The 26,870-nt window shown below is 41.0% G+C and overlaps 1 protein-coding gene across 7 annotated transcripts in view; it reads right to left on the reverse strand.

Annotated features, from left to right (window-relative positions):
* The window catches only part of LOC105484751 (kelch like family member 12), a 38,329-nt gene extending 19,893 nt beyond the window's left edge, over window positions 1-18,436 (reverse strand). For 2 of the 7 annotated variants that reach the window (XR_011612793.1, XM_071078218.1), the window contains exons 1-7: window positions 18,309-18,392; window positions 17,615-17,665; window positions 14,796-15,035; window positions 10,444-10,597; window positions 8,258-8,475; window positions 5,479-5,520; window positions 519-668 (exon numbers count right to left, since the gene is read on the reverse strand). Coding sequence is in view for 6 of the 7 variants with exons in the window: in XM_071078218.1 (XP_070934319.1) it covers window positions 519-668; window positions 5,479-5,520; window positions 8,258-8,475; window positions 10,444-10,597; window positions 14,796-15,035; window positions 17,615-17,665; window positions 18,309-18,377 (924 nt within the window). In the remaining variant the exon portion in view is untranslated. Of the gene's footprint in view, window positions 1-518; window positions 669-5,478; window positions 5,521-8,257; window positions 8,476-10,443; window positions 10,598-14,795; window positions 15,036-17,231; window positions 17,390-17,614; window positions 17,666-18,308 lie in introns of those variants that run through there. The other 5 variants (XM_071078223.1, XM_071078221.1, XM_011746675.3 and 2 more) reach the window with 5 other exon arrangements.
* Window positions 18,437-26,870: the final 8,434 nt, after the last annotated feature.

Below are 26,870 nucleotides of genomic sequence, written 5' to 3' on the forward strand. Positions count from 1 at the left end.
TCAGTGCTCCCTCGAAGTATGGTCCAGGCAACAGAGGTGGCATATATGGTAAAAATTATGAAAAAGTATCACAGAGAACTTAAGTTGGAGAAACACTTTTATAAATAAACTCAACATGATATGACTGAAGTTGACACTAAAACACAGCAAATTCCTTTCATGCTGGCTTCACCAGAAGTCAAAAATGAAGAGGCTTGCTAAGTGTGGCATAAGGGCAATTTGGAGAAGGGGACAAAGTTTATTATCAGGTGTTTATACAAAACACTTAGGGGCATGTAAAACATATACAGCAAAACACAAAATTGAACCACAGATTTTCATTTGTGTCAAGAGTCTGCCAAGAAATTCACTTTTCTTAGAAATATGCTTGGGAACTACCCAGCACCACTCTCACTGGCATTCCTAGACAGGCAAACCAGGAGACTCTGTGCCTACGTTAAAATAATCAGTTTTGAATACAGAACACTAAGGTAAGAGTTTGTCAAGGTTTTGGATCCTGAGAGTGTTGCACCACTTACCTCAGCATCTATTACATCCGTGATATACCTGGGGGTCAGCAGGGGCATACGCACATACTGTAGCAGGTTAGGCAAGGATTCTTCCCGCTCTTTCTTGGCATGCTTCACCCAGTTGATGACAGCCTCAAAGACTGGCTCTTCAGAATCCACCTGTAAATGTGTAATTACACACCGTGGATCCTACTTTTCCAATTAGCTCACCATCTCAAAAAGTAACCACGTTCACTTTCTCCTTCCTGCTTTCCCATTGCCCATCACCATTATTTCCCATCTTCCAGAAACAGCTAGGCTCTTAGGAAAACATTTTTTTCAGACACAGCTAACAGACCAGGAAAAGAATTATAGTCAATTTGGGTTATACACACACACACACACACACACACACACACACACACACACACACAATGAATGATAAACAGTACGTAATAAATCACTAGTCACATATTGGCCTTCGTTTCAGAATTTTCCCCATTCCTGAATTGCCTCTGGTCATCTCTCTAACTTTAGGGAAGGTAGGTGGGGGAATCTGTTGCCTTATTGACAATCAGCTCTTGAAATAATTTTTAGTCATAATTGTTATCTAATGATCTCCAGGCTCACCCCTCAAATTGTTCATCCAAGCCTCTGAAGCAGGAGCTTTTCTAACATCATTAGTTGCTGTTTTCAAAAGCATTATCGCCTTTCTGCCCGTGGATGCTGCCAAAGAAGTATCTTTAAAGTCTGTCTTCTCCCTGCCCTCAGGTCTAAGTCAGAGTCTCCTAAAGAGCCCGAACAGCGGAGGAAGCTCTTCATTGGAGGGTTGAGCTTTGAAATAACCAATGAGAGCCTAAGGAGTCATTCTGAGCAATGGGGAATGCTCATGGACTGTGTGGTAATGAGAGATCCAAACACCAAGCGCTCAGGGGCTTTGGGTTTGTCACATTGGCCACTGTGGAGAAGGTGGATGCAGCCATGAATGCAAGGCCTCACAAGGTGGATGGAAGAGTCATGGAACCAAAGAGAGCTGTCTCAAAAGAAGATTCTCAAAAGACCAGGTGCCCACTTAACTGTGAAAAAGGTATTTGTTGGCAGCATTAAAGAAGACACTGAAGAACATCACCTAAGAGATTTTTTAACAGTTTGGAAAAATTGAAGTGATTGAAATCATGACTGACTGAGCCAGTGGCAAGAAAAGGGGCTTTGCCTTTGTAACCTTTGATGACCATGACTCTGTGAATAAGACTGTCATTCAGAAATAACACCCTATGAATGGCCACAACTGTGAAGTTAGGAGAGCCCTGTCAAAGTAAGAGATGGCTAGTGCTTCATCCAGCCAAAGAAGTCGAAGTGGTTCTGGAAACTTTGCTGGTGGTCGTGGAGGTGGTTTCAGTTGAGATGACAGCTGTGGTGGTGGTGGATAGGCGGCAGTGGGGATGGCTATAATGGATTTGGTAATGATGGAAGCAATTCTGGAGGTGGTGGAAGCTACAGTGATTTTGGCAATTACAAGACCCATGAAGGGAGGAAACTTTGGGGGCCGAAGCTCTGGGCCCCTATGGTGGTAGAGACTAATACTTTGCCAAACCACGAAACCAAGGTGGCTATGGTGGTTCCAGTAGCAGCAGTAGCTATGGCAATGGCAGAAGATTTTAATTAGGAAATAAAGCTTAGCTGGAGAGGGGAGCCAGAGAAGTGACAGGGAAGCTACAGGTTACAACAGATTTGTGAACTTAGCCAAGCACAGTGGTGGCAGGGCCTAACTGCTACAAAGCAGACATATTTTACACAAATACTCATGTGTATGGGCAAAAAACTCGAGGACTGTATTTGTGATTAATTGTATAACAGGTTATTTTAGTTTCTGTAAAGCATTCCAACAAAGGGTTTTAATGCAGATTTTTTTTTTTTGCAGCCATGCTGTTGATTGCCAAATGTAATAGTCTGATCGTGATGCTGAATAAATGTCTTAAAAAAAATAAAAAGGAAAAGCATTATCAATTAGCCTTCAAGGAACTACTGTGTATTAGGCACTATGCTATTTGAGAAGATATAATTAATTAATCATCTGGAGAACTTAGGTCTAAGATTACATATGACCAATTAGATAATGGGAGATACACTCTAAAAAAAAACCTATGCTACAATACTGGAAGGTCCTAGGTATATAATAACACCTAGAACTTCCCAAAGACAGACACCTGAATACAGGTCCTGTGTCCCTTCTACAAGCCCCTAGAGAGTACATATTCTGGGAGATACCTTTCAGAGTGTCACTGTGACTAGATAAAAAAATCACCCTGTAAACTTTTTCCAAGAACTGTGATACTCTAAAAATGCAGACAGTGTTTCAAAAAGTGCATTCATTTGAGGGAGTTACTGAACTCCTCTCCTAAGTGCCAGGCACTGCCCTGGAAACTGATTACACAATGGTGAACGAATCAGATGTGGTGAACAAATCAGATATGATCCATGCTCTTAAGTGGGGAGTCAAACTGCTAAATCAGAAAAATGAAAAAACTCACTATTATTACATACTATATAGGAAAGGTACTGGGGCTATGAGACAGAACAACATGAGATTTTCTGGTTTAGATTGGTGAGGCAGGGAAGGCCTCCTTGAAGAAGCAACAAATTGAAATCTGATGGATGAGTAGCAGTTAGCCAGGGGGAGTAAGACAGTACTCCCAGGCAGGACCCGGCACGGTAGCTCATGCCTGTAATCCCAGCACTTTGGGAGGCCGAGGCAGGCAGATCACGACGTCAGGAGATCGAGACCATTCTGGCTAACACAGTGAAATCCCATCTCTACTAAAAATACAAAAAATTAACCAGGGCGTGGTGGCGGGCGCCTGTAGTCCCAGCCACTCAAGAGGCTGAGGCAGGAGAATGGCGTGAACCTGGAAGGCGGAGCTTGCAGTAAGCCAAGGTCGCGCCACTGCACTTCAGCCTGGGCGACAGAGCAAGACTCTATCTCAAAAAAAAAAAAAAAAGAAAAAAAAGAGAGAGAGAGAGAGTACTCCCAGGCAGAGAGAAGAGCACACTCAAAAGCACCAGAAGTGCATTGTCCAATACACTACCCATGTGTGGCTATTTACATTCACCATAATTAAAATTAAAAATCAGCTTCTCAGTTGCATTAGCTACATTTCAAGTGCCCGATAGCAACATGGGGCTAGCAGGAGCAAACTAAACAGTATAGATATAGAGTACTTCCATCTTCGTAGAATGTTCCATTGAACAGCTCTGTCCTACAGCAAAAAAGAACTGGCAGCTTGAGGAAATGACTAGAAGGCTAGTGTAGCAGAGTGAATGAGGGTGATAGAGGAGTAAAATATGAAGCTGGAGAGTCAAGCAAGGGCCAGATACAGAGAGCATTAGAATACTGGATTTCACTCTAAGTGCAACTTGAAATCATCCGAAGGTTTCAAGCAGGCTACTGATATGATCATATTGATGTTTTGTAAACATTATCCTGGCTACTGTGGGTAGAACAGTTTAAAGGGCCAAGAGCTAGAAGAGCTTAGACGCTGCTCTGGTATATCAGGCAAAATGTGAAGGTGCTTACAGGACTATAGTTGTGGCAGTGGTGAGAGAGAAATAGACACATTGGAGAAATACTTGGGAGGTCAAACTAAGTATCCCAGGCAATTGTTGGATAAGATGCAGGGGAGGGTACAGAAGGTGTCCTTGATCTTAATTTAAAACTTTTATATGATTGGCTAATAGTTTTAAGCAGATACATGCTAGACTCTGACACATTCTAGGTTAAATTAGATACATCAATTTAAAGATGGAGCTTTTCAATCATGAGCAGAGGTTTTTTAGTTTCTTTTTTAAGACTAATCAAGGCCGGGTGCAGTGGCTTACGCTTGTAATCCCAGCACTTTGGGAGGCCGAGGCGGGCAGATCACGAGGTCAGGAGATCGAGACCACGGTGAAATCCCATCTCTACTAAAAATACAAAAAATTAGCCGGGCATGGTGGTGGGCACCTGTAGTCCCAGCTACTTGGAGAGGCTACGGCAGGAGAATGGTGTGAACCTGGGAGGCGGAGCTTGCAGTGAGCCGAGATTACACTACTGCACTCCAGCCTGGGCAACAGAGCGACACTCCATCTCAAAAAAAAAAAAGACTAATCAAATGAAGCAGCAGGTGTGGAGCAGGAACAAAGAAATCTGTAACTGAGTATGATCAACAGTTGTAAACACCACTGCCCTCAGACCAGCCATGAGCAGATAATCATGAGCAGAATTTAGAATAAATTAGAATTGCAGAAAAACAGCTAATGGGGAAGAAAAAACCCAAACATTAATGCCTCACTACAGAGAAAAATAGATTTTCTCCACAATAGATTTTCACAAAGAATTCTCTTGTGTATTAGGTACTGGCGTTCTTATTTTATGCTCGGAACAGTCCTGTGTACTCAGTACTAATATTATCTACATTTTATAGAAGAGGAAACTGAAGATTAGTGGTTAGGTAACACATACCACACAGCCAAAACTAAATCCCAGTTGGACTCTAAAACCCATGCTGTTTTAACCAACAAGACATCCTGCTTCCCATTGTTTTAAGTACTATTATTTTATTTAATAAGAGGAAGCATTAGCAACTGGGAGTCAGACATCTGGTTCCTATTTCTGGCTGGTATATGGAACAGAAAACAATATGTCACTTGCTTTCTTTCCAGAAAAAAAGCAAAGGGCAGTCTTGACACACATTTAAAAAAAAAACTATACATAAGAGTTCTCAAGCTGTTTTTCATTTCAGCTTCTAAATAAGGTTAGTTATTTGTTCTCTCCGGCCCCATCCAGTTTTATTCCACAGCCTGTATAGTTCCAAAAGAAATGACTTCTGCGATTGTTTCCTGACTTGGACAATTAGAAACAAAATGGAAACATGACCAGCTCATAGCTGAGTGATTAAGAGAATAGACTCTGGAGTCAGACTACTCGAATTTGAAACCTGGCTCTACCACTTACTAGTGCTGGTATGATGGTTAAACTCCAATCTTCACTTTCCTCCTGTGAAAAATGAAGATGTGAGAATTAAATGAGAGAAAAATACCAAGAATGGTGCCATTAGAATGGAAGCTCCAGTGGACAGGGATTTTTGTTTTGTTCATAATTTGATCTCTAGCACCTGGAAATGTTCTGGGCACACAGTAAGTGTTCAACAAATATTTAGTAAGTGAACCAACAGTAAATGCTGAGTAAGTATTAGCTATTATATGTAGTGAATGTCAAATCTGTAGTGCTCATTCTATTCACTGTATTTTCCAATATGTAGACAAATCAAGAAAAATCAAGATATTCTAGTGAACTGCCAGTTTCCAAGTCTGATGAATATGTTTTTTGGCTGTGGCTGTGATTTCAGCACAAGGATACAACGTCCTGCACTAAGAGGCTGAGAACTACGATTTTAGCAAATTCTTGACTCAACAGCATTTGCAGCAGCAGCTTCTCTGGGCTGATACAGAGCCCAGTATGTCAGGCTAGAAAATAATTCCTCTACAGTTGGAACCAATGTCACTAATGTGCTCTAATCCTTTTTCCCTCAGAACAGTCACTAGAGAAAGGTGTCAAGAACCACTTGGCTAAAATTTGATAAGAAATATACTTAAGGCCAGGAGCAGTGGCTCACGCTTATAATCCCAGCATTTTGGGAGGTCGAGGTGGGTGCATCACCTGAGGTCAGGAGTTCCAGAGCAGCCTGTCCACAACAGTGAAACTCCGTCTCTACTAAAAATACAAAAATTAGCTGGCATGGTGGCGGGCGCCTGTAGTCCCAGCTACTTGGGAGGCCGAGGAGGAGAATCACTTGAACCCAGAAGGTGAAGGTTACAGTGAGCTGAGATCACATCACTGCACACTCCAGTCTGGAAGAAGTATACTTAACACCTGTTATTCTATTGCACAAATATCCTAGTTTTAACAAAATAAATCAGGAGAGAGTAATCATTTAGTTTACAGAAGTATATTATAGGCTTTCTTTAAATGGTATTGCCTGAGCCTAGTATTGCTTGAGCCCAGCAGTTCAAGACCAGCCTGGGCAACATAGTGAGACCCCATCTCAACAAAAATTTTTAAAAATTAGCCGGTGTGGTGATGTGCAGTTGCAGCTACACAGGAAGATGAGGTGGGAGAGTTGCTTGAGCTCAGACATCCAGGCTGCAGTGAGCCATAATTGCACCACTGTACTCCAGCCTGGGTGACAGAGTGAGACTGTCTCAAAAGAAAAAAAAAAAAAAATTAAAGAATTGGGCCACTGGAGATCAATACTACGGGCTTCAAAGACATCTAATAACTATATTGGACTTCTCACTCCAATTCTTAGCCTCACTACAGACCTATATGGAATAAAAACTCTGCTACTGGTACTCTGATTTAGAATTAGGATTGACTTTTCTTCTGTGTAGGTTAAGTCACTGAATGCCTGCCTGGCACAGGTAGTATCCCCTGGTAGGTGAAGTATTTTTTTTTTTTTTTTTTTTTTTGAGACGGAGTCTTGCTCTGTCACCCAGGCTGGAGTGCAGTGGCCGGATCTCAGCTCACTGCAAGCTCCGCCTCCCGGGTTTACGCCATTCTCCTGCCTCAGTCTCCCGAGTAGCTGGGACTACAGGCGCCCGCCACCGCATCCGGCTAGTTTTTTGTATTTTTAGTAGAGACGGGGTTTCACTGTGTTAGCCAGGATGGTCTGGATCTCCTGACCTTGTGATCCGCCCGCCTCGGCCTCCCAAAGTGCTGGGATTACAGGCTTGAGCCACCGCGCCTGGCCTAGGTGAAGTATTATTCCTTTTTCTTCGCCTGCAAGAGACAGGGTCTCCCTCTGTTGCCTAGGCTAGAGTGCAGCAGTGTGATCATGGCTCACTGCAGCCTCAACCTCCTGGGCTCAAGAGATCCTCCCACTTCAGCCTCCCAAGTAGCTGGGACCACAGGTGCTCACCACCATGCCAGGCTAATTTTATTTTTTTGTAGAGACAAGGTTTCGTCATGTTGCCCAGGCTAGTATCAAACTCCTTGCCTCAAGAAGTTCTCCTGCCTCAGCCTCCCAAAGTGCTGGGATTACAGGTACAGGTCACTGTGCCTGGCCTACTATTCCTTTAACATCCAGTTTGCGTGTCCCTTCCTTCCATCCCCTGCGCCCTCACAAGACAGTTATGATTTGGCTCCTGCTTCTGTAGATCCTCACTTCCAAACTTTTGTCTCTTCATTTTTGATCCACTCCTGAGCAAAGGTTTATTCTTCTTTCTTCTACGTAATGTCCTTACTTTGTATAGGCTCATTATTCTTATTATCCTCTTTATTTTTTATATACATATATATAGTCTATATCTCTGTCTCTACTAGCAGGTTGTGAATTTTTTGAAAGCAAGAACTATATTTACCCATTTGGGGATCTGTAGCACCTGGCATAGTAATTGCTACATAGTAGATATTCTCAGTAAATGTTTTTGAAATGAGTGAATGGGTAACAGAGAAGTGGTCTACAGATATCTACTTTACTTCCAATTTCTGCTTATTCTATACTCTGTTTAATAGTGATTCTTACCCACTCGGATCATATATCTAATTGAAGAAAGTGGCAAACTCCCACTCCATAAAAATGCAAATAAATTTGGTACAGGAGGGGTTAATGAAATCTTTGAGCCAAAATACACACTTGATTATGAAGCCCTAATGGTAAGTAACTGCATCCTACTTTGCAAGTTTTGTAACTGCCCAATCTTGAAGAAACCATAACATCAAGACAAATCTGTACCTGAATTTCATCGCACTTGATTAGTTTTTCCACCTCTCCTTGACTCAGAAGAATGAACTCTTCATGCTGTACCACTTCAGGAAAATGTTTCTGGCTAAAAACCTCAGCTGCTTGCATCAGGTCAACACAATTGTGGGTTTCTGCAAAATCCCTAATGCCCAGGCAATTAGAAGGGTCCAACTGACTTTCTAAGAACTCACAGCAGGCTTGTTTCACACCTAGGACGGACACAGGAAGCAAACACTTTAGAACAGTTGGACAGGTGTGATCTAGTCTATATTCTTGTATCTCAACATCTTCTCTACATGTTATCAGATGAACCCTTGTTTCAACACCTAAGAAACAGATGAGAAATTCTTTGCTTAAGGAACTTAAACCCTATTTCTGGCTTATGTACTGCGCCACTTTCAGCAAGACCTTTACACCTGTCTCTGTTTAATCTTTAAAGTGAATATTGCAAGATGAATCACATCCAGGGACCTGGCAAAATTCAACAAAAATGCCTACAAAACTCTTGGGAATCAAACTATAAAACTAATTACTAATTCAGCATAATGTACCCATTTTTCTACTCTACATGAAAACTTACTAAAAGACTAGAGTGAAAGAAAAGCAGAAGATAATAACAAATCTCATATTCATCTAATTGAAAAGTTCAGGGTATTTTAATTTTATGACTATGCACTAATGCAAAAGCTTCACACTGTTTAAACCATGTATTAAAAACTAAAAATGTATCAATTATGTATATATAAAAACCAAAAACATAACTGAATTTTAAAAAGAAAAAACTGAGGACCAGGAATGGTGGCTCATGCCTATAATCCCAGCACTCTGGGAAGCAAGGTGGGAGGATCACTAGAGTCCACGAACTTGAGACCAGCCTGAGCAACACAGAGAGAACCCGTCTCCACAAAAAAAAATTTTTGAGACGGAGTCTCGCTCTGTCGCCCAGGCTGGAGTGCAGTGGCCGGATCTCAGCTCACTGCAAGCTCCACCTCCCGGGTTTACGCCATTCTCCTGCCTCAGCCTCCCGAGTAGCTGGGACTACAGGCGCCCGCCACCTCGCCCGGCTAGTTTTTTGTGTTTTTTAGTAGAGATGGGGTTTCACCGTGTTAACCAGGATGGTCTCGATCTCCTGACCTCGTGATTCGCCCATCTCGGCCTCCCAAAGTGCTGGGATTACAGGTTTGAGCCACCGCACCCGGCCAAAAAAATTTTTTTTTAAATTAGCTGGGTGTGGTGGCATGTGCCTGTGGTCCCAGTTACTCAGGATGCTGAGGTGGGAGAATTGCTTGAGCCCAAGAATTCAAGGATACAGTGAGCTGTGATTGTACCACTGTGCTCTAATCTAGGTGACAGAGTGAGACTCTTGTCTCAAAAACAAAATAAGAAGTCTAAAAAACCTGGGAACTGTAAGGGAAAACAAACCACCTGTAATCCTGTGAAAACATACTTTAATATTTTGTGCATCAATTTAAATTTCATTTATCTTAATGAAATACTACCACTTAATGGCCAGATAAAGAGTATCCATGTAGATTATGTATAGTATCAGTTTTTATTATAGTTCCTTATAGGTGTGTTATATACATGTATGTAAGAAAACACATAATTTCGGCCGGGCGCGGTGGCTCAAGCCTGTAATCCCAGCACTTTGGGAGGCCGAGACGGGCGGATCACGAGGTCAGGAGATCGAGACCATCCTGGCTAACACCGTGAAACCCCGTCTCTACTAAAAATACAAAAAACTAGCCGGGCGAGGTGGCGGGCGCCTGTAGTCCCAGCTACTCCGGAGGCTGAGGCAGGAGAATGGCGTAAACCCGGGAGGCGGAGCTTGCAGTGAGCTGAGATCCGGCCACTGCACTCCAGCCCGGGCTACAGAGCAAGACTCCGTCTCAAAAAAAAAGAAAACACATAATTTCTTCTTCCTACATTTTTTTTTTTAAAACAGAAAAGGTGCAAATGCTCTCTTTTATAGTGCCAAATACTCATATCTGGAGAAGTTCCTTTATAGTGCTATTGACATCTGATCTCTTATTGCTCAATGAGACAAAAGCCATGGCTAGTAAACATAAGCATCCATAGTTTGTCTCCAAAATGTTCATGATTAAGTTTACACTATTAATTTTCAATCTTTCCAGGGCTATTTCAACATAAATAATACCAAGTTTTAATGTCTGTACCTTTCAACTGAAGCAGACAGGCTGCAGGAAGCAGTTCTTGTACATTCTCCACTGTCACATGTACTGTTTCTGTGTACACAAAGTCCAATAAAATTTCCATGGTAGAGGCAGTCAAACCTTGGATGTCAACATAAGGTTTCCCCTTCTCTGAAAGCTGAAAATTTGAAAGGTAAAAAAGAATGATGGTTATAATTCCACAAGATAAAGGCAGAATCTCATACCTAAGAGCTTAGAGATGTTAGTAACATTAATTGAACATATATCTTTAAAAATTATAGGCCAGGCATGGTGGCTCAGGCCTGTTATCCCAGCACTTTGAGAGGCCAAGGCAGGCAGATCACCTGAGGTCAGGAATTCAAGTTCAGCCTGGCCAACATGGTGAAACCCCATCTCCACTAGAAATACAAAACTTAGTCGGGCATGGTGGCACATGCCTGTAGTCCCAGCTACTCAGGAGGCTGAGGCAGGAGAACTGCTTCAACCCAGGAGGCAGAGGTTGCAGTGAGCCAAGATCATGCCACTGCACTCCAGCCTGGGCACCAGAGTGAGACTCTTTCAAAAAAATAAAAAAGTAAGAAAATAAAAAAACAAAAGTATGCTCTAGTTTGTTGGATTTTAATAAAGCAAATATGGTACAATATCTGTAGTTTTCCAAATGAAGTGGGTAGTTATCTATACCCCAGGAGTAAGTAATAGGTGACACCTTCCTGGAATAGCAATTTTGCCAGTGAATAACTTTAAAAATCAATTTCTTATTAAAATACAGATGTGTTACAGAATAGAACGCAAAAGTTCCCATGAACATAACACTGTCCATGAATTTTTAAGATAAGACACAAAATTTCAAAGAAATTTCATGTTTGTAGAGGACCTTGTGGGTTATAACTTCAGTCTCTCCAGGATTACCTAGTTCCTATCATCTGTCCTTAGATTACATTTTTTCTTCCTTGAGATAGGGTCTCACTCTGTTCCCCAGGCTGAAGTGCAGTGGTGCGATCCCAGCTCCCTGCAACCTCTTCCTCCCAGGTTCAAGTGATTCTCATGCCTCAGCCTCCCAAGTAGCTGGGATTACAGGAGTGCACCACCACATCCAGTTAATTTTTTTTTTTTTGAGACACAGTCTTGCTCTGTTGCCCAGGCTGGAAAGAAGTGGCACAATCTCGGCTCACTTCAAGCTCCACTTCCCAGGTTCAAGCGATTCTCCTGCCTCAGCCTCCTGAGTAGCTGGGACTACAGGAACGTGCCACCACGCCCGGCTAATTTTTGTATTTTTAGTAGAGATGGGGCTTCACCATGTTGGCCAGGCTGGTCTCCAACTCCTGACCTCAAGTGATCTGCCCACCTCAGCCTCTCAAAATGCTGGGATTACAGGCGTGAGCCACGATGCCTGGCCCTTAGACTACATTTGGTAATGATGAAAAATAACATGCAGATCATCCTAAGGGACTTTCTTATGTAACACCATCCGAATACAAATAAACTATTTGTTACTTTTTCAAAATATTGGGTTAGACTAACTTAATTACTACCAGAATATTTAGTCTGAATTGTTGTAGTATATCTTCTTGAAGCCATGAGTACTGATGAGGCCAGATAATCATAGAAAACTGTTTAGCTAAGGGAAGAAATCTTCAACTTTACAGGAAACTATCTGAAAATACCTTATGAAAATTTTACTAGATCTTAATCTTAATTTAGAAATTCATTTTACTCACGAAAGTCTGGTGCATCTCCATTATTAACTAAATGGCTTTATTATTTTTGATTTCTCCATCAGCCAGAGAATAACCAAAAAGCACTCTCTACCAAAGCCAAGAACAAAATCAGTCCCTAACAGTAAAAAAGTCACTAGCACATCATTTTGAAAAAATATATTAGGGTTTATTTACATTTAATACAGTACTAATATTCATAAACAATTACTGTCCCAACACATTAAATGCATTCAATAATTATACTGAAATATGTAAGTACATGTATTCCAGAAATTTCTCATTCAATAAACTGTATTTCCATCAAATAGTTTAAATATGGAGACAATTTCACTATGTAAGAACTCAGAGCAATTATACATTTTACATTTATATTTTGCTTTAGAATTTTTCAGCATGCTTCTCATTTACTACTATTTCATCTGATTCTCACAGCAACCTGGTAAGGTAGTTAGGTCTGATATTATTACTATTTAAGGGATAAAGGGTCTAAGGATCAAAAAAAGATGCAAGACTTAACCAGTCATTTAGCTAGTAAGAGACAGATATCATTCCTATCAAAGTATTTCAGAAAAAGAAGAGAGAGAGAGAGAGACATAAAACCCAGGTCCTCTTGCCTCAATCTTGTGATCTTTCAATCAGATGACATTTGAGGAGCATTTCATGGCTGAAGAGAACAAGGAAACCATCTAGTTCAACTGCTTTATTTTACAGATCAACCCAGTGAAGTGAGATGGTTCCCAGGGTTTATACAGAATTGCTGAAAGAACTAAGCCTAGAATCCAGGTCTCTGGACTCTCTCCTTTAAACAATTACTCTTAAAAATAAAGACAAAACCATCTAGCATTTTCTTGCCTGATGTCAGTTTTTAAAGAAAGAAATCATCACTGAAGAGAAAAAAAGAATTAATTTCCAAATAATGAAAGAGTAAAGACAGACTATTTTCAAGCTGACAACAGGATGCACAATATATAATTAGCAATCAGCAGTTCTAGTGCATTTCATGCTCAGCAGCTGCTGGGTGACACTCTCTTTACCCAGTTAAATTCCAAATGCTTCTGATGATCTTGGGTATATATCATGGCAAACAGTATAGGACAGGGATCTGCCTTGTGATATCACACAAGCTCATTTAAAAATTAGCCTGGATTAGCTGGAATGACCTGTCAGGTTCCTGTTTTCCCTACTAGCCATGTGACTGAGCATTGGCTCATAGTATTTTTAACTATACCGGTTTTAAAATTAGATTGTAGGATACTTCGGAGGCTAAGGCAGCACAAGAGTTAAAAACTGTTCGGGCTTTAGAGTTGGAAAATATAAAATTAAATCCCACCTCTAGCACTTACAAGCCATGGGACTTTGGGCAAGTGATTTAATATCTGAAACCGTGTTCCTTCATTTGTAAAATGAGATGGTAATACCTACCCCTAGGGTGAGTCAGATATGCACAACAATCACTAGCACAGTACCTGACCCATAAAAGGTAGTTAACACCATTATACCATTCTGATCCAGCAGCAATATCTTCACTAAGATGATAGAACTAAAAAAAAAATACTTGTGCTTAAAAAGACTTTTAAAAAAGTGTTTTCATAATGAAATATTTCAGGCATACATGTAAATTATATAATAAACAGTGGTGCACCCACAACTGAGCTTTGAAAAAATAAATCAAGATAATTTATTTAAATGTGCTCTTAAAATCAGACTTGGGATCTTGAAAAACAAAGACTTGCAATGTTCTTTTCTGTTCAGCTTTCTAAGAGTATTCAACACAATATATTCAACAGCCTTACACCACATTTCAGGTATTTTGTCAGGCAATTACTAAGCAGTTTTTCTTAATACTTTGTGAGCACTACCTGTATTCTCTCAAGCCAACCTTTTCCTAATTCCCTTTGTTAAGTGTTTATAAGTTAACATCTTTTTTCAGGTTATACACTCTATGCCTGCACAGCTATTCATTAAAAACTCTTCTTCCTTTCATTTGAAGTTATCCTAACATCTACACTGATTTTCTTCACATATTGTTAGGAGGAGTGGGGTGAGGTCTGAATCCTACTCTTCTCTCCTTCCTTCCTCCTCATCCCTCTGGTACTCACTTAAAAATTTTTAGACTTTAGAAGGAGAAAAGGCCGGGTGCAGTGGCTCACACCTGTAATGCCAGATGTGGCCACTCTGGGAGGCCAAGGTGGGAGGATTGCTTGAGCCCAGGAGTTCAAGACCAGCCTGGGCAACACAGTGAGACCCTGTCTCTACAAATAAATACATAAATAAATAAAATTAAAAACAAAAAAAGGAGAAAAATCGGAAAACAAATTTAAGAAATAGTAAAATCCAATAGCTGACATTTGTGTTTTACTGCATATTAAACTACTCTAAGCATTTTGTACGTTATTTCATAAAATAATCTTCACAATAACCTTAATAACCAGTTATTACATATTACTATTATTCCTAACTTAAAGATGAGGAAACTAAAGCATAGTCATCTAAGTGGTAGATCTTATCCAGAATCTGCCAAAACATCACACTGTAAAAATTCACAATTATATCAAAGTTCTACTATTTTATTCAGTGAAATAAGACAACTAGAGTACCACGGGAGTTTCATTTGTGTGGGGCTAACTTATCACTTACCTCACTAGTGAACATGGCACAGAAGTAATCACTACAGGCAGCCAGCACAATCCGATGGGCAGGGAAGTCCTTCTGCTCTACTCTCAATGTCACATCACAGAGGGTATTGCTCTTCCTGAGGGAGTTCATTGAATTGAGGATGGATTTAGCATGAGTATTTGTCATTATGTCTTTGGGGGCCATAATGCCTCCCATAAAGCAGTGCGGAGAAAAAACAAAATGGGTCCTTGGATTCTGAAGCTACAAGAGAAAAAAAACAATGAACATATTCAAAGAACTAGGGAAACGGAACATATTTAATTAGTTTTACAAATTAAGAACCTAAGAGGCTTCCCTCAGACCCAAACATACACAAGTTGAGGGCACTCCTGTGCCTGGCATCACCACCACTATCTAGCCACTATCTAGTACATGTAAACGTTCTCTCTTCTTTCTCTGAATTCCTCTATCACGGAGTGTCCCTACCACTTGACATTTATTATGATCAATGCTGAAACGTAAGTAGAGATAAACAATATATGTCCTGTAAATCTTCACAAGGTTCTTGTCTCAAATGACAAATTGAAAATATACAATTTCTTAAAGGTGTTATATCATTACTATTTAATATCCTTAAGTAGATAAGTATTTAGAGGCTGAGGATCCTGCTTTATATGTATGCTTTCTATCCTAGAAGTTGCACAATGAATGTTTACAATTTAATGTAAGAAAAAGTGTGTATTCAACTTCAACTTAGAGAAAGGCCAGTCAGTAAAAATAAACCTTTTTCTAAAGAAGTAGCCAAATAATTATGTCTGATGACTTTCAGCTATATCTGGATTTCTTCTTAAAATGAAACTTCAGGCCAGGCCCAGTAGCTCACGCCTGTAATCTCAGCACTTTAGGAGGCTGAAATGGGTGGATCAGTTGAGGTCAGGAGTTTGACACCAGCCTGGCCAACATGGTGAAACCTAGCCTCCACTAAAAATACAAAAAATAGCCAGGTGTGGTGACGCGCGCCTGTAATCCTAGCTACCAAGGAGGCTGAGGCACGAGAATCGCTTGAACCCAGGAGGTGGAGGTTGAATTGAGATGAAATCACACCACCGCACTCCAGCCTGGCAATAGGGCGAGACTCTGTCTCAAAAAAAAAAAAAAAAAAAAAAAGAAAGAAAGAAACTTCAGGCCGGGCGCGGTGGCTCAAGCCTGTAATCCCAGCACTTTGGGAGGCCGAGACGGGCGGATCACGAGGTCAGGAGATCGAGACCATCCTGGCTAACACGGTGAAACCCCGTCTCTACTAAAAAAAATACAAAAAACTAGCCGGGCGCGGTGGCGGGCGCCTGTAGTCCCAACTACTCGGGAGGCTGAGGCAGGAGAATGGCGTGAACCCGGGAGGCGGAGCTTGCAGTGAGCTGAGATCCGGCCACTGCACTTCAGCCTGGGCGGCAGAGGGAGACTCCGTCTCAAAACAAAAGAAACTTCAATTGACCTATTACCCTAACTGAATAGTGGAAACCACGCAAGTTATCGATGGACTTACACTTGCTTAAGATATTGAAGCTCCTCAACAAGAGGGTATTCCTACTCTATATCTGTAAATGTCCATTACTGGTTAACGAATCAATATTGGAATCCAAAACTTTCTGAAACGATCCGGCGGGGCGGGGGTAGGGGGACGGCAGGAAATCAAACTGTGGTCTCCAGAAGTTCGCAACTCACAAGTAATTTTTCAACAGGAAAAATGAGATCCTAAATTCTCATCTACTTCTGTTTATAGTTGGCATTTTACTCTATAAGCACTATAGATAATCCCTCCAACAACTGCATGACCCATTTTACAGAAAAGGGGGTGATTCATCAAAGCATATGTTTTTCAAAAAGACTTAAGTCAACTTAGTTTCAACTCTAGGGGTGCAAAAAGAGTCTGGAACAAATGTCCATTTACAGTGAAGACAGCCTGGGGGGTGTTTTATCGTTTCCGTGCCAAAATGACAGTACCCCTAGTGCAGAGTGGCCTTCCTTCTAGGGGATTCCTGCCTCAACACTCCAAGTCTCAGCATATCCTTCACCCTCACCCTTCTGAAGTGACCTATTTTCTAGAACTTCCGTTAACATCTGAATAGAGGGATTCCACTTCGGGAGATTCGGGGCAGGAATGGGGTAGTAAATTCAGGAAAGACTACATTCTAGAGAAGGAAACGAACTCCTTCCTTCTGATACCACCAGGCATATGACCGGCGCCGCCAGATGGAGGTATCGCAGGGGGGCAATTCAGGGGAGAGTTGAGAGGGCGACTGAGGCCAGATGCCCCGCCCCCCCGCCAGCCTTCCTCCTCTCTCCGGCATGTCTCCCATTCCGCCTTACAGGGAGACCAAGGATGGGGGGTAGGGCCATAACCCGGAGTTGACGGACAGGAAGGGAAGGGCTGACTGCCATCACTTCCGCGCAACTCACCTCCGCTCCCGAGCCCACACAGCAGCGCCGGGCCCGTCCCCAGCCTGTGGGGATGGAGTGGGGCGCGGGGCCAGCAGGCGGCTCAGGAAGAGCCGAAGAGCCGCCGCCGCCGCCCCCACCCGGAGGCTCTGGAGGCTCTGGAGCCGTCCAGGTCTGGTCCCTGCGGCCGCGCGACGTGATGACGCAATGCAGCTGGAGCACCGCCCTCCTCCCGCTCGAGTCTGCGTCACGTGAAGAGGTGGTGTCACGTGACCTGCCTGTACCCTGGTGCCGGGCCTCTGCAAGTTGCTAGGAAGCCGAATTAGAAAAAGGTCTGGTGGGCAGGGCATGGTGGCTCACGCCTGTAATCCCGGCACTTTGGCAGGCCGAGGCGAGCGAATTACCTGAGCTCCGGAGTTCCACACCCGCCTGGGGAACACGGCAAAACCCCGTTTCTAAAAAAAAAAAAAAAAAATTAGCCCGGCGTGGTGGCCCCGACTGTAGTCCCAGCTACTCGGGAGGCTGAGGCAGGAGGATCACTTGAGCTAGGCGCAGAGGTTGCAGTGAGCCAGAGTCGCCACTGCAGAGACCCTGTTGAAAAAAAAAAAAAAAAAAAAAGTCCGGGCGTGGTGGCTCACGCCTATAATCCCTGCACTTTGGGAGGCCAAGGCGGGTGTATTACTTGAGGTCAGGAATTTGAGACCAGCCTGGCCAACATGGTGAAACCCCATCTGTACTAAAAATACAAAAAACATTAGCCGGGCATTGTCGCACGCGTCTGTAATCCCAGCTACTCAGGAGGCTAAGGCAGGAGAATCGCTAGAACCCGGGAGGCGGAGGTTGCAGTGAGCCGAGATCGCGCCACTGCACTCAAGCATGGGCGACCGACTGAAACGCCGTCTCCAAAAAAAAAAAAAAAAAAAAGAAAGAAAAAACAAAAAAGGCCGGATGTTGTGGGGTCCGGCAGGGAGCCTGGGAATGTATCTACAGCTCAGCGACTGTCTGAGCCTGAGTTCCTCCCTACTGCTCACGAGGCAGGGCACACAGAATTCCAACGCTTAATATGCCAAGCATCTGATTGCAGCAAGTATGTTTTACCTTCCAGGTACTGAGAAACTTTTTGACATCGAGAAAACCCACAGAGGCCTCAAATTTTTTCACGTCCATTGTCCACAATGGCCTTTTCGTGCCGAACAGCGCTGCGGCGAGAATCCTCTGAGCCCTGCGACCCACAGACCTCAGTATATACTCTGCATCATAATGGTCCCTGTCATCACCGCTGAATTGATTCTAAGGAAATTCTAATTGATTCAGTAAATTCTAATTGATTTTGGTGCACTTATCTTAGTGACTGAAAAGGCAAAGAGGTTAATTAGTTCAGCTTATCTCAGTGTCTAGACAAATTGTGTTTGGTAATACTATTTTCCTCTGTGAGCCCTTTGATTTTTTTTTTTTTTTTTTTTTTTTTTGAGACGGATTCTCGCTCTGTAGCCTAGGCTGGAATGCACTAGCGCGATCTCAGCTCACTGCAACCTCCGCCTCCCGGGTTCAAGCGATTCTTCTGCCTCAGCCTCCCGTAGTAGCTGGGACTACAGGCGCACGCCACCACGCCAGACTAATTTTTGTATTTTTAGTAGAGACGGTGTTTGGCCATCTTGGCCGGGGTGGTCTCGAATTCCTGACCTTGTGATCCGCCCGCCTTGGCCTCCCAAAGTGCTGGGATTACAGACGGAAGCCACACCCCCTGGCCCTTTGATTCTTAAGGATTCTAAAACCATAGCCAAGTGGGTAGCATTCTAAATTTACATTGTGTCCCCATCTTCCATATCATACCTTCCTGATCTAAAACTGTCCCTGACTTACATATTGTAGAGAAGAGTGCAAGATTGGTATAAAATTTATTGGGGGCATTTTGGAAATATTCGTCGATTTTAATAAAAGTTTTCTTCACATATACTCGTGCACATGTAAAACAATGTATGTACAAGATTGCTAACTGCAGCATTGTTTGTAGATTAGATTGACAACAACCTTAAATGTCCGTTAGTAGGGGACTGATTCAATAAAGTATAGTACATCCATAAAATCCAATACCATGAAGCTGTGAACAATTTATATACTCTATTATTGGTGCAAAAAGGTGGAAGATATATTCATATTTACATGTGTATGTGTAAACTGTATTTGAAAAGACAAAATAAATTGGTAACACTGGTTTCTTTGGGGAAAGGAACTGTCTGGTTGTGAGACAGGGTGGGAAGGAGATTTTTGCCCTTTATAATTTAGTTTGCCTTTTGAATTTTGCATCATGTGAATTAAAAATAATGTTAAGAGCCTGGTGCGGTGGTGTGCACCTGTTGTCCTATCTACTTTGGAGACTGAAGCGGGAAGATTGCTTGAGCCCCAAAGTTCATGACCAGCCTGGGCAACATAGCAAGACCACGCCTCAAAATATATTTATATGTTCAATTTTTTTGAAAAGTAAAAATAGGCTGGGCACAGTGGCTCATGCCTGTAATCCTAACACCTTGGGAGGCCGAGGCAGGCGGATCACCTGATGTCAGGAGTACCAGACCAGTCTGGGCAACATGGCAAAACCCCGTCTCTACTAAAAATAAATTAGCCGGTCATGGTGGCCTGAGCCTGAAATCCCAGCTACTCGGTAGGCCGAGGCCAGATAATCGCTTGAACCTGGGGAGCAGAGGTTGCAGTGAGTTGAGGTCACCCCACTGCACTCCAGCCTGGGCAACAGGGCAAGACTCCATCTCAAATAAAGTAATTAATTAAATAAAATAAAAAGTAAAAATACTTCCTTGTTTTCAGGATGTGAAATAGTACTTTAATGATATTGCCTAATTCCTGGTGGCTAAATTAAGGATTTTTCCAAATATGAAAAGGCACTTAATAAAAGAAGCTTTGTTTAGAGTATGCCCACTCCTTTTATTCACAAAATAAAAGATGAAGAAGCTGTTAGCAAGAATATCACACCAAAGGAACTAGTTCAGACTTCTGACTTTTTTCTTTTTTTTTTTCTTTTTAATATTTGTGTGTACATAGTAGGTGTATATATTTAGGGGGTACAAGAGGGATTTTGATACAGGCATGTAATGTGTATGAATCACATCATAGAAAGTTGGGTATCCATCCCCTCAAGCATTTATCCTTGTATTACAAATAATCCAAGTATACTTTTAGTCATTTTAAAATGTACAATTCAATTATTATTGACTGTACTCACCCTGTTCTATCAAATACTAGGTCTTATTCATTCTTGCTACTTTTTTGGTACCCATTACCCTCCCCACCTTCCTCCAGTCCCCACTGTCCTTCCCAGCCTCTGGTAATCATCCTTCTGCTTTCTGTCTCCATGAGTTCGAATGGTTTGATTTTTAGATCCCACAAATAAGTGAGAACATGCTATGTTTGTCTTTCTGTGCCTGGTTTATTTCACTTAACATAATGACCTTCAGTTTGATCCATGTTGTTGTAAATGACAGAATCTCATTATTTTTAATGACTGAATAGTACTCCATCATGAATAAATACCACATTTTCTTTATCCATTCATCTAACCTAAGTTGATGGACACTTAGGTTGCTTCCAAATCTTAGTGAACATGCTGCAACAAACATGGAAGTGCAGATATCTTTACAACACACTGACTTACTGTATTTCTTTTTTTTTGAGACAGAATCTCACTCTGTTGCCCAGGCTGCCGTGTGGTGGTGCTCTCTCAGCTCACTGCAACCTCCGCCTCCCAGGTTCAAGCAATTTTTCTGCCTCAGCCTCTCAAGTAGCTGGGACTACAGGTGCCCACCACCACGCCTGCTAATTTTTGTATTTTTAGTAGAGACAAGGTTTCACATATTGGCCAGGCTGGTCTTGAACTCCTGACCTCGTGATCCACCCACCTCAGTCTCCCAAAGTGCTGGGATTACAGGCATGAGCAACCACACACAGCTGATTTACTTTCTTTTGGGTATATACACAGTAGTGGGATTGCTGGATTGTATGGTAGTTCTAGGTTTAATTTTTTGAGGAGCCTCCAAACTGTTCTCCATAGTGGTTGCACTAATTCACATTTCCACCAATAGTGTACAAGGGTTCCCTTTTCTCATATTGTTGCCAGCATTTGTTATTGCCTGACTTCTGGATAAAAGCCATTTTAACTGGGATGAGATGATACCTTATGTAATTTTGGTTTGCATTTCTCTGATTAATGATGTTGAGCACCTCTTCACATGCCTGTTTGCCATTTTTATGTCTTTTTTTGAGAAATGTCTAAATATTTTGCCCACTTCTATTTTTTAAATATTTATTTATTTATTTTGAGACAGGGTGTTATTCTGTCACCCAGACTGGAGTGCAGTGGTATGATCTCAGTTCACTGCAACTGCTGCTCCCCTGTGTCCGGCTCTAGTGATCCTCCCACCTCAGCCTCCTGAGTAGCTAGTATTACAAGTGCATGCCACCACGCTCTGTTAATTAAAAAAAAATTTTTTTTATGAGAAGAGGTCTCACTATATTGCCCAGGCTGATCTGGAACTCTGGACTCAAGTGATGCACCTACCTCAGCCTCCCAAAGTTGGGATTACAGGTGTGAGCCACTGCACCTGGCCTTAACCAGATATAATCAGATTATTAGATTTTTTTCTATAGAGTTGTTTGAGCCCCTTATATATTCTGTTGATTCATCCCTTGTCAGATGAGTAATTTGCAAATATTTTCTCCCATTCTGTGGATTGTCTCTTCACTTTGTTGATTGTTTCCTTTGCTGTGCAGAATCTTTTTAACTTGATGGGATCCCATTTACCCATTTTTGCTTTGGTTTCTTGTGCTCGTGCAGTATTATGCAAGAAATTTTTTCCAACCCCACTGGAAACAAGAATTAAAAAAAAAAAATAAAGAAATTTTTGCCCAGACCAATGTCATGGAGATTATCCCCAAAGTTTTCTTATCATGGTTTCATAGTTTGAGGTCTTAGATTTAAGTCTTTAATCCATGTTGATTTGATTTTTGTATACGGTGACAGATACAGAGCCTAATTTCGTTCTTCTGCATGTGGATATCCAGTTTCCCCAATACCATTTATTGAAGACACTCTTTTCCCCAGTGTATGTTCTTTGGGAGCTTTGTCGAAAATGAGTTCACCATAGGTATGCGGATTTGTTTCTGGATTCTCTGTTGTGTTCCATTGTTTTCTCTGTGTGTTTTTATGACAGTACTATGCTGTTTTGGTTACTATAGCTCTGTAGTATAATTTGAAGTCAGGTAATGTGATTCCTCCCATTTTATTATTTTTGCTCAGGATAGATTTGTCTACTCTAGGTCTTTTGTGCTTTCATATACATTTTAGGATTGTTTTTTATGTTTCTGTGAAGAATGTTATTGGTATTTTAGAGATTGCATTGAACCTGTAGATTGCTTTGGGTAATATGGACATTTTAATAATATCGATTCTCCCAATCCATTAACATGGAATATCTTTTTATTTTTTGACATTTTTCTTCTATTTCCTTCATCAGTGTTTTATAGTTTTCATTGTAGAGATTTTTATTTTTTATTTTTTTTTCCTGAGATGGAGTCTCACTCTGTCGCCCAGACTGGAGTGCAGTGATGTGATCTTGTACTGCAAATTTCGCCTCCCAGGTTCATGCCATTCTCCTGCCTCAGCCTCCCAAGTAGCTGGGACTACAGATGCCCGCCACCATGCCCGGCTAATATTTTGTATTTTTAGTAGAGATGGGGTTTCACCGTGTTAGGCAGGATTATCTCAATCTCCTGACCTCATGATTTACCTGCCTCGGCCTCCCAAAGTGCTGGGATTACAGGCGTGAGCCACCACACCTGGCCGAGATTTTTTATTTCTTTGGTTAATTCCTCAGTATTTTTAATTTGTGGTTATTGTAAATGGGATTACTTTTTTAAAATTTCTTTTTCAGATTGTTCGCTGTTGGCATATAGAAATGCTACTGATTTTTGTATGTTGGTTATGTATCCTGCAACTTTACTGAATTTATCAGTTCTAATAGTTTTTTGGTGGAATCTTTAGGTTTTTCCAAATGTAAGATCATGTCATCTGCACACAAGGATAATTTGACTTTTTCCTTTCCAATTTGGATGGCTTTATTTCTTTCTCTTGTCTGCTTGCTCTAACTAGGACTTCCAGTACTATGTTGAATAACAGTGGTGAAAGTGGGCATCTTTTCAGGTTCCAGATCTAAGAGGAAAGGCTCTCAGTTCAATACAAGCTGTAGGTCTGTCATATATGGCTTTTATTATGTTGAAGTATGTTCCTTCTATCCTTAGTCTTTTGAGAATTTTTTTCTTTTTTTTTTCTTTTTTTTTTTTTTTTGAGCCGGAGTCTCGCTCTGTCACCCAGGCTGGAGTGCAGTGGCTGGAGTGCAGTGGCAAGATCTCGGCTCACTGCAAGCTCTGCCTGCCGGGTTCACGCCATTCTCCTGCCTCAGCCTCCCGAGTAGCTGGGACTACAGGCGCCTGCCACCTCGCCCGGCTAGTTTTTTGTATTTTTTAATAGAGACGGGGTTTCACCGTGTTAGCCAGGATGGTCTCGATCTCCTGACCTCGTGATCCGCCCGTCTCGGCCTCCCAAAGTGCTGGGATTACAGGCTTGAGCCACCGCGCCCGGCCGAGAATTTTTTTCATGAAGGGATGTTGAACTTTATCAAATGCTTTTTCAGCATTAATTGGAAGGATCATATGATTTCATTCATTTAACATGATGTATCACATTGACTGATTTGCATATGTTGAATCATCCTTGCAATCCCTTGGAAAACCCCACTTGGTCATGATGAATGATCTTTTAAATGTATAGTTGAATTTGGTTTGAAAGTATTTTGTTGAGAATGTTTGCATCAATATTCATCAGATATGTTGGACTGTAGTTTTTTTTTGTTTTTTTGTTTTTTGATGTGTCTTTGTCTGGTTTTGGTATCAGGGTAACACTGGCCTTGTAGAATGAATTTGGAAGTATTCCCTCCTCCTCTATTTTTTGGAACAGTTTGAGTAGGATAGGTATTACTCTCATTACAAATGTTTGGTAGAATTCAGCAGTGAAGCCATCAGGTCCCATGCTTTTCTTTACTGAGAGACTTTTTATTACAGATTTGATCTTGTTACTTCTTACTTGTCTGTCCAGGTTTTGGATTTCTTCATTGTTCAATCTTGGTAAGTTTTATGTGTCTAGGAATTTATCCATTTCTTCTAGGTTTTCCAATTTATTGGCATATAGTTGCCCATAGTAGCCATTTTTTGTTGTTGTTGATCTTTTGTATTGTTTTCTTCATTTCAAATTCACTTATTTCTGCTCTGATCGTTATTATTTCTTTTCTTCTACTAATTTTGGTCTCTGTTTGTTCTTACTTTTCTAATTCTTTAAGATGCATCGTTAGGTTTTTTATTTGAAGTTTTTCTTCTTTTTTGATGTAGGCACTTTTAGCTATAAATTTCCTTCTTAATACTGCTTTCACCATATCCTATAGGTTTTGGCATATTGTCCTTCCATTATCATTTAATAAATTTTTCAATTTCCTTCTTAATTTCTTCATTGACCCACTGGTCATTCAGGAGCATGTTGTTTGATTTCCATGTGTTTATATAGTCTCCCAAACTCCTCTTGTTATTGATTTCTAGTTTTATTCCATTGTGGTCAGAGAAGATGCTTCATATTATTTAAATTTTTTTGAATCTTTTAAGACTTGTTTTGTGATCTAACATATGGTCTGTCCTTGAGAATGATCCATATGCTGAGGATAAGAATGTGTGTTCTGCAGCCACTGGATGAAATGTTCTGTAAATATCTTTTAGGTTAGTTTATTCTATAGTGCAGATTAAGTTCAATGTTTCTTTGTTGGTATTCTGTCTGGGAGATCTGTCCAGTACTGAAAGCGGAGTGTTGAAGTCTTCAGCTATTATTGTGTTGGGGCCTATCTCTGTCTTTAGCTCTAATAATATTTGCTTTATATACCTGGGTGCTTCAGTGTTAGATGCATATATGTTTACAAGCATTATATCCTCTTGCTGAATTGTCCTGTTTATCATTATTTAATGATCTTCTTTGTCTTTTCTTGTTTTTGTCTTAAAATCTATTTTATGTGATACAAGTATAGCTACTCCTGCTCAAGTTTCTATTGGCATGGAGTATTTTTTATCCCATTATTTTTAGTTTCTGTGTATCTTTATAGGTGAAGTGTGCTTTCCATAGGCAACAGATCATTGGGTCTTGTTTTTTCATCCATTCAGCCACTCTATCTTTGATTGAAGAGTTTATCCATTTACATTTAATGTTGTTATTGATAGGTAGAGACTTGCTTCTGCTGTTTTATTATTTGTTTTCTGGTCTTCTCTTCCTTCTTTCCTTCCTTCCTGTCTTTCTTTCAGTGAAGGTGATTTTCTCTGGTTGTATGCTTTAATGTCTTGCTTTTTATCTTTTGTGTATTCATTGTATGTTTTCAATTTGAGGTTACCACAAAGCTTGCAAATACCATATTCTAACCCATTATTTTAAACTGATGATGACTTAACACTTATTGCATAAACATGCAAAAACTAGTAAAAACTCTACACTTTTTCATCCCACACTCTCTTTAACTTTCTGTTGTTTTCTTTTATGTCTTATTGTACTATCCATGTCTTGAAAGTTGTTGTAGTTATTATTTTGGATTGGTTCATCATTTAGCCTTTCTACTTAAGAGTAGTTTACCCACCACAATTACAGTGTTATACTGTTTTTCTGTGTTCTGTTACCAGTGAGTTTTTTACCCGCAGATGATTTCTTCTTGCTCATTCACATCCTTTTCTTTCAGATTGAAGAATTCCCTTTAGCATTTCTTGTAGGACGGTCTGGTGTTGATGAAATCCCTCAATTTTTGTTTGTCTGGGGAGGCCTTTATTTTTCCTTCATGAAGGATATTTTTGCCAGATATGCTATTCTAGAGTAATTTTTTTCCTTCAGCACTTTAAATATGTCATGCCATGCTCTCCTGGAATGTAAGGTTTCCACTGAGAAGTCTGCTGCCAGATGTATTGGAGCCCCACTGTATGTTGTTTCTTTTCTCTTGCTGCTTTTAGGATTCTTTATCCTTGACCTTTGGGAGTTTGAGTATTAAATGTCTTGAGTTAGTCTTTGGGTTAAATCTGCTTGGTGTTCTATAACCTTCTTGTACTTGAATGCTGGTATCATTCTCTAGGTTTGAGAAGTTCTCTGATATTATCCCTTTGAATAAACTTTTTGACCCTATCTTTTTCTCTACCTCCTCTTTAATGCCACTAACTCTTAGAATTGCCCTTTTGAGGCTATTTTCTAGATCTTGTAGGCATGCTTCATTTTTTTTTTCTTTTTTCTTTTGGTTCCTCTGTGCATTTTCTTTCTTTTTTCTTTTTCTTTTTTCTTTTCTTTCTTTGAGACAGATTCTCATTCTGTTACCAGGCTGGAGTACAATGGCGTGATCTTGGCTCACAGTAACCTCTGTCTCCCAGGTTCAAGTGATTCTCCTGCCTCAGCCTTTCGAGTAGCTGGGACTACAGGCATGCACCACCACGCCCAGCTAATTTTTGTATTTGTAGTACAGACGGGGTTTCACCAGGTTGGCCAGGAGCGTCTCGGTCTCCTGACCTCATGATCCACCCGCCATGGCC

This window comes from Macaca nemestrina, chromosome 1 (genome assembly GCF_043159975.1).
Source record: "Macaca nemestrina isolate mMacNem1 chromosome 1, mMacNem.hap1, whole genome shotgun sequence".
Lineage (NCBI taxonomy): Eukaryota > Metazoa > Chordata > Mammalia > Primates > Cercopithecidae > Macaca > Macaca nemestrina.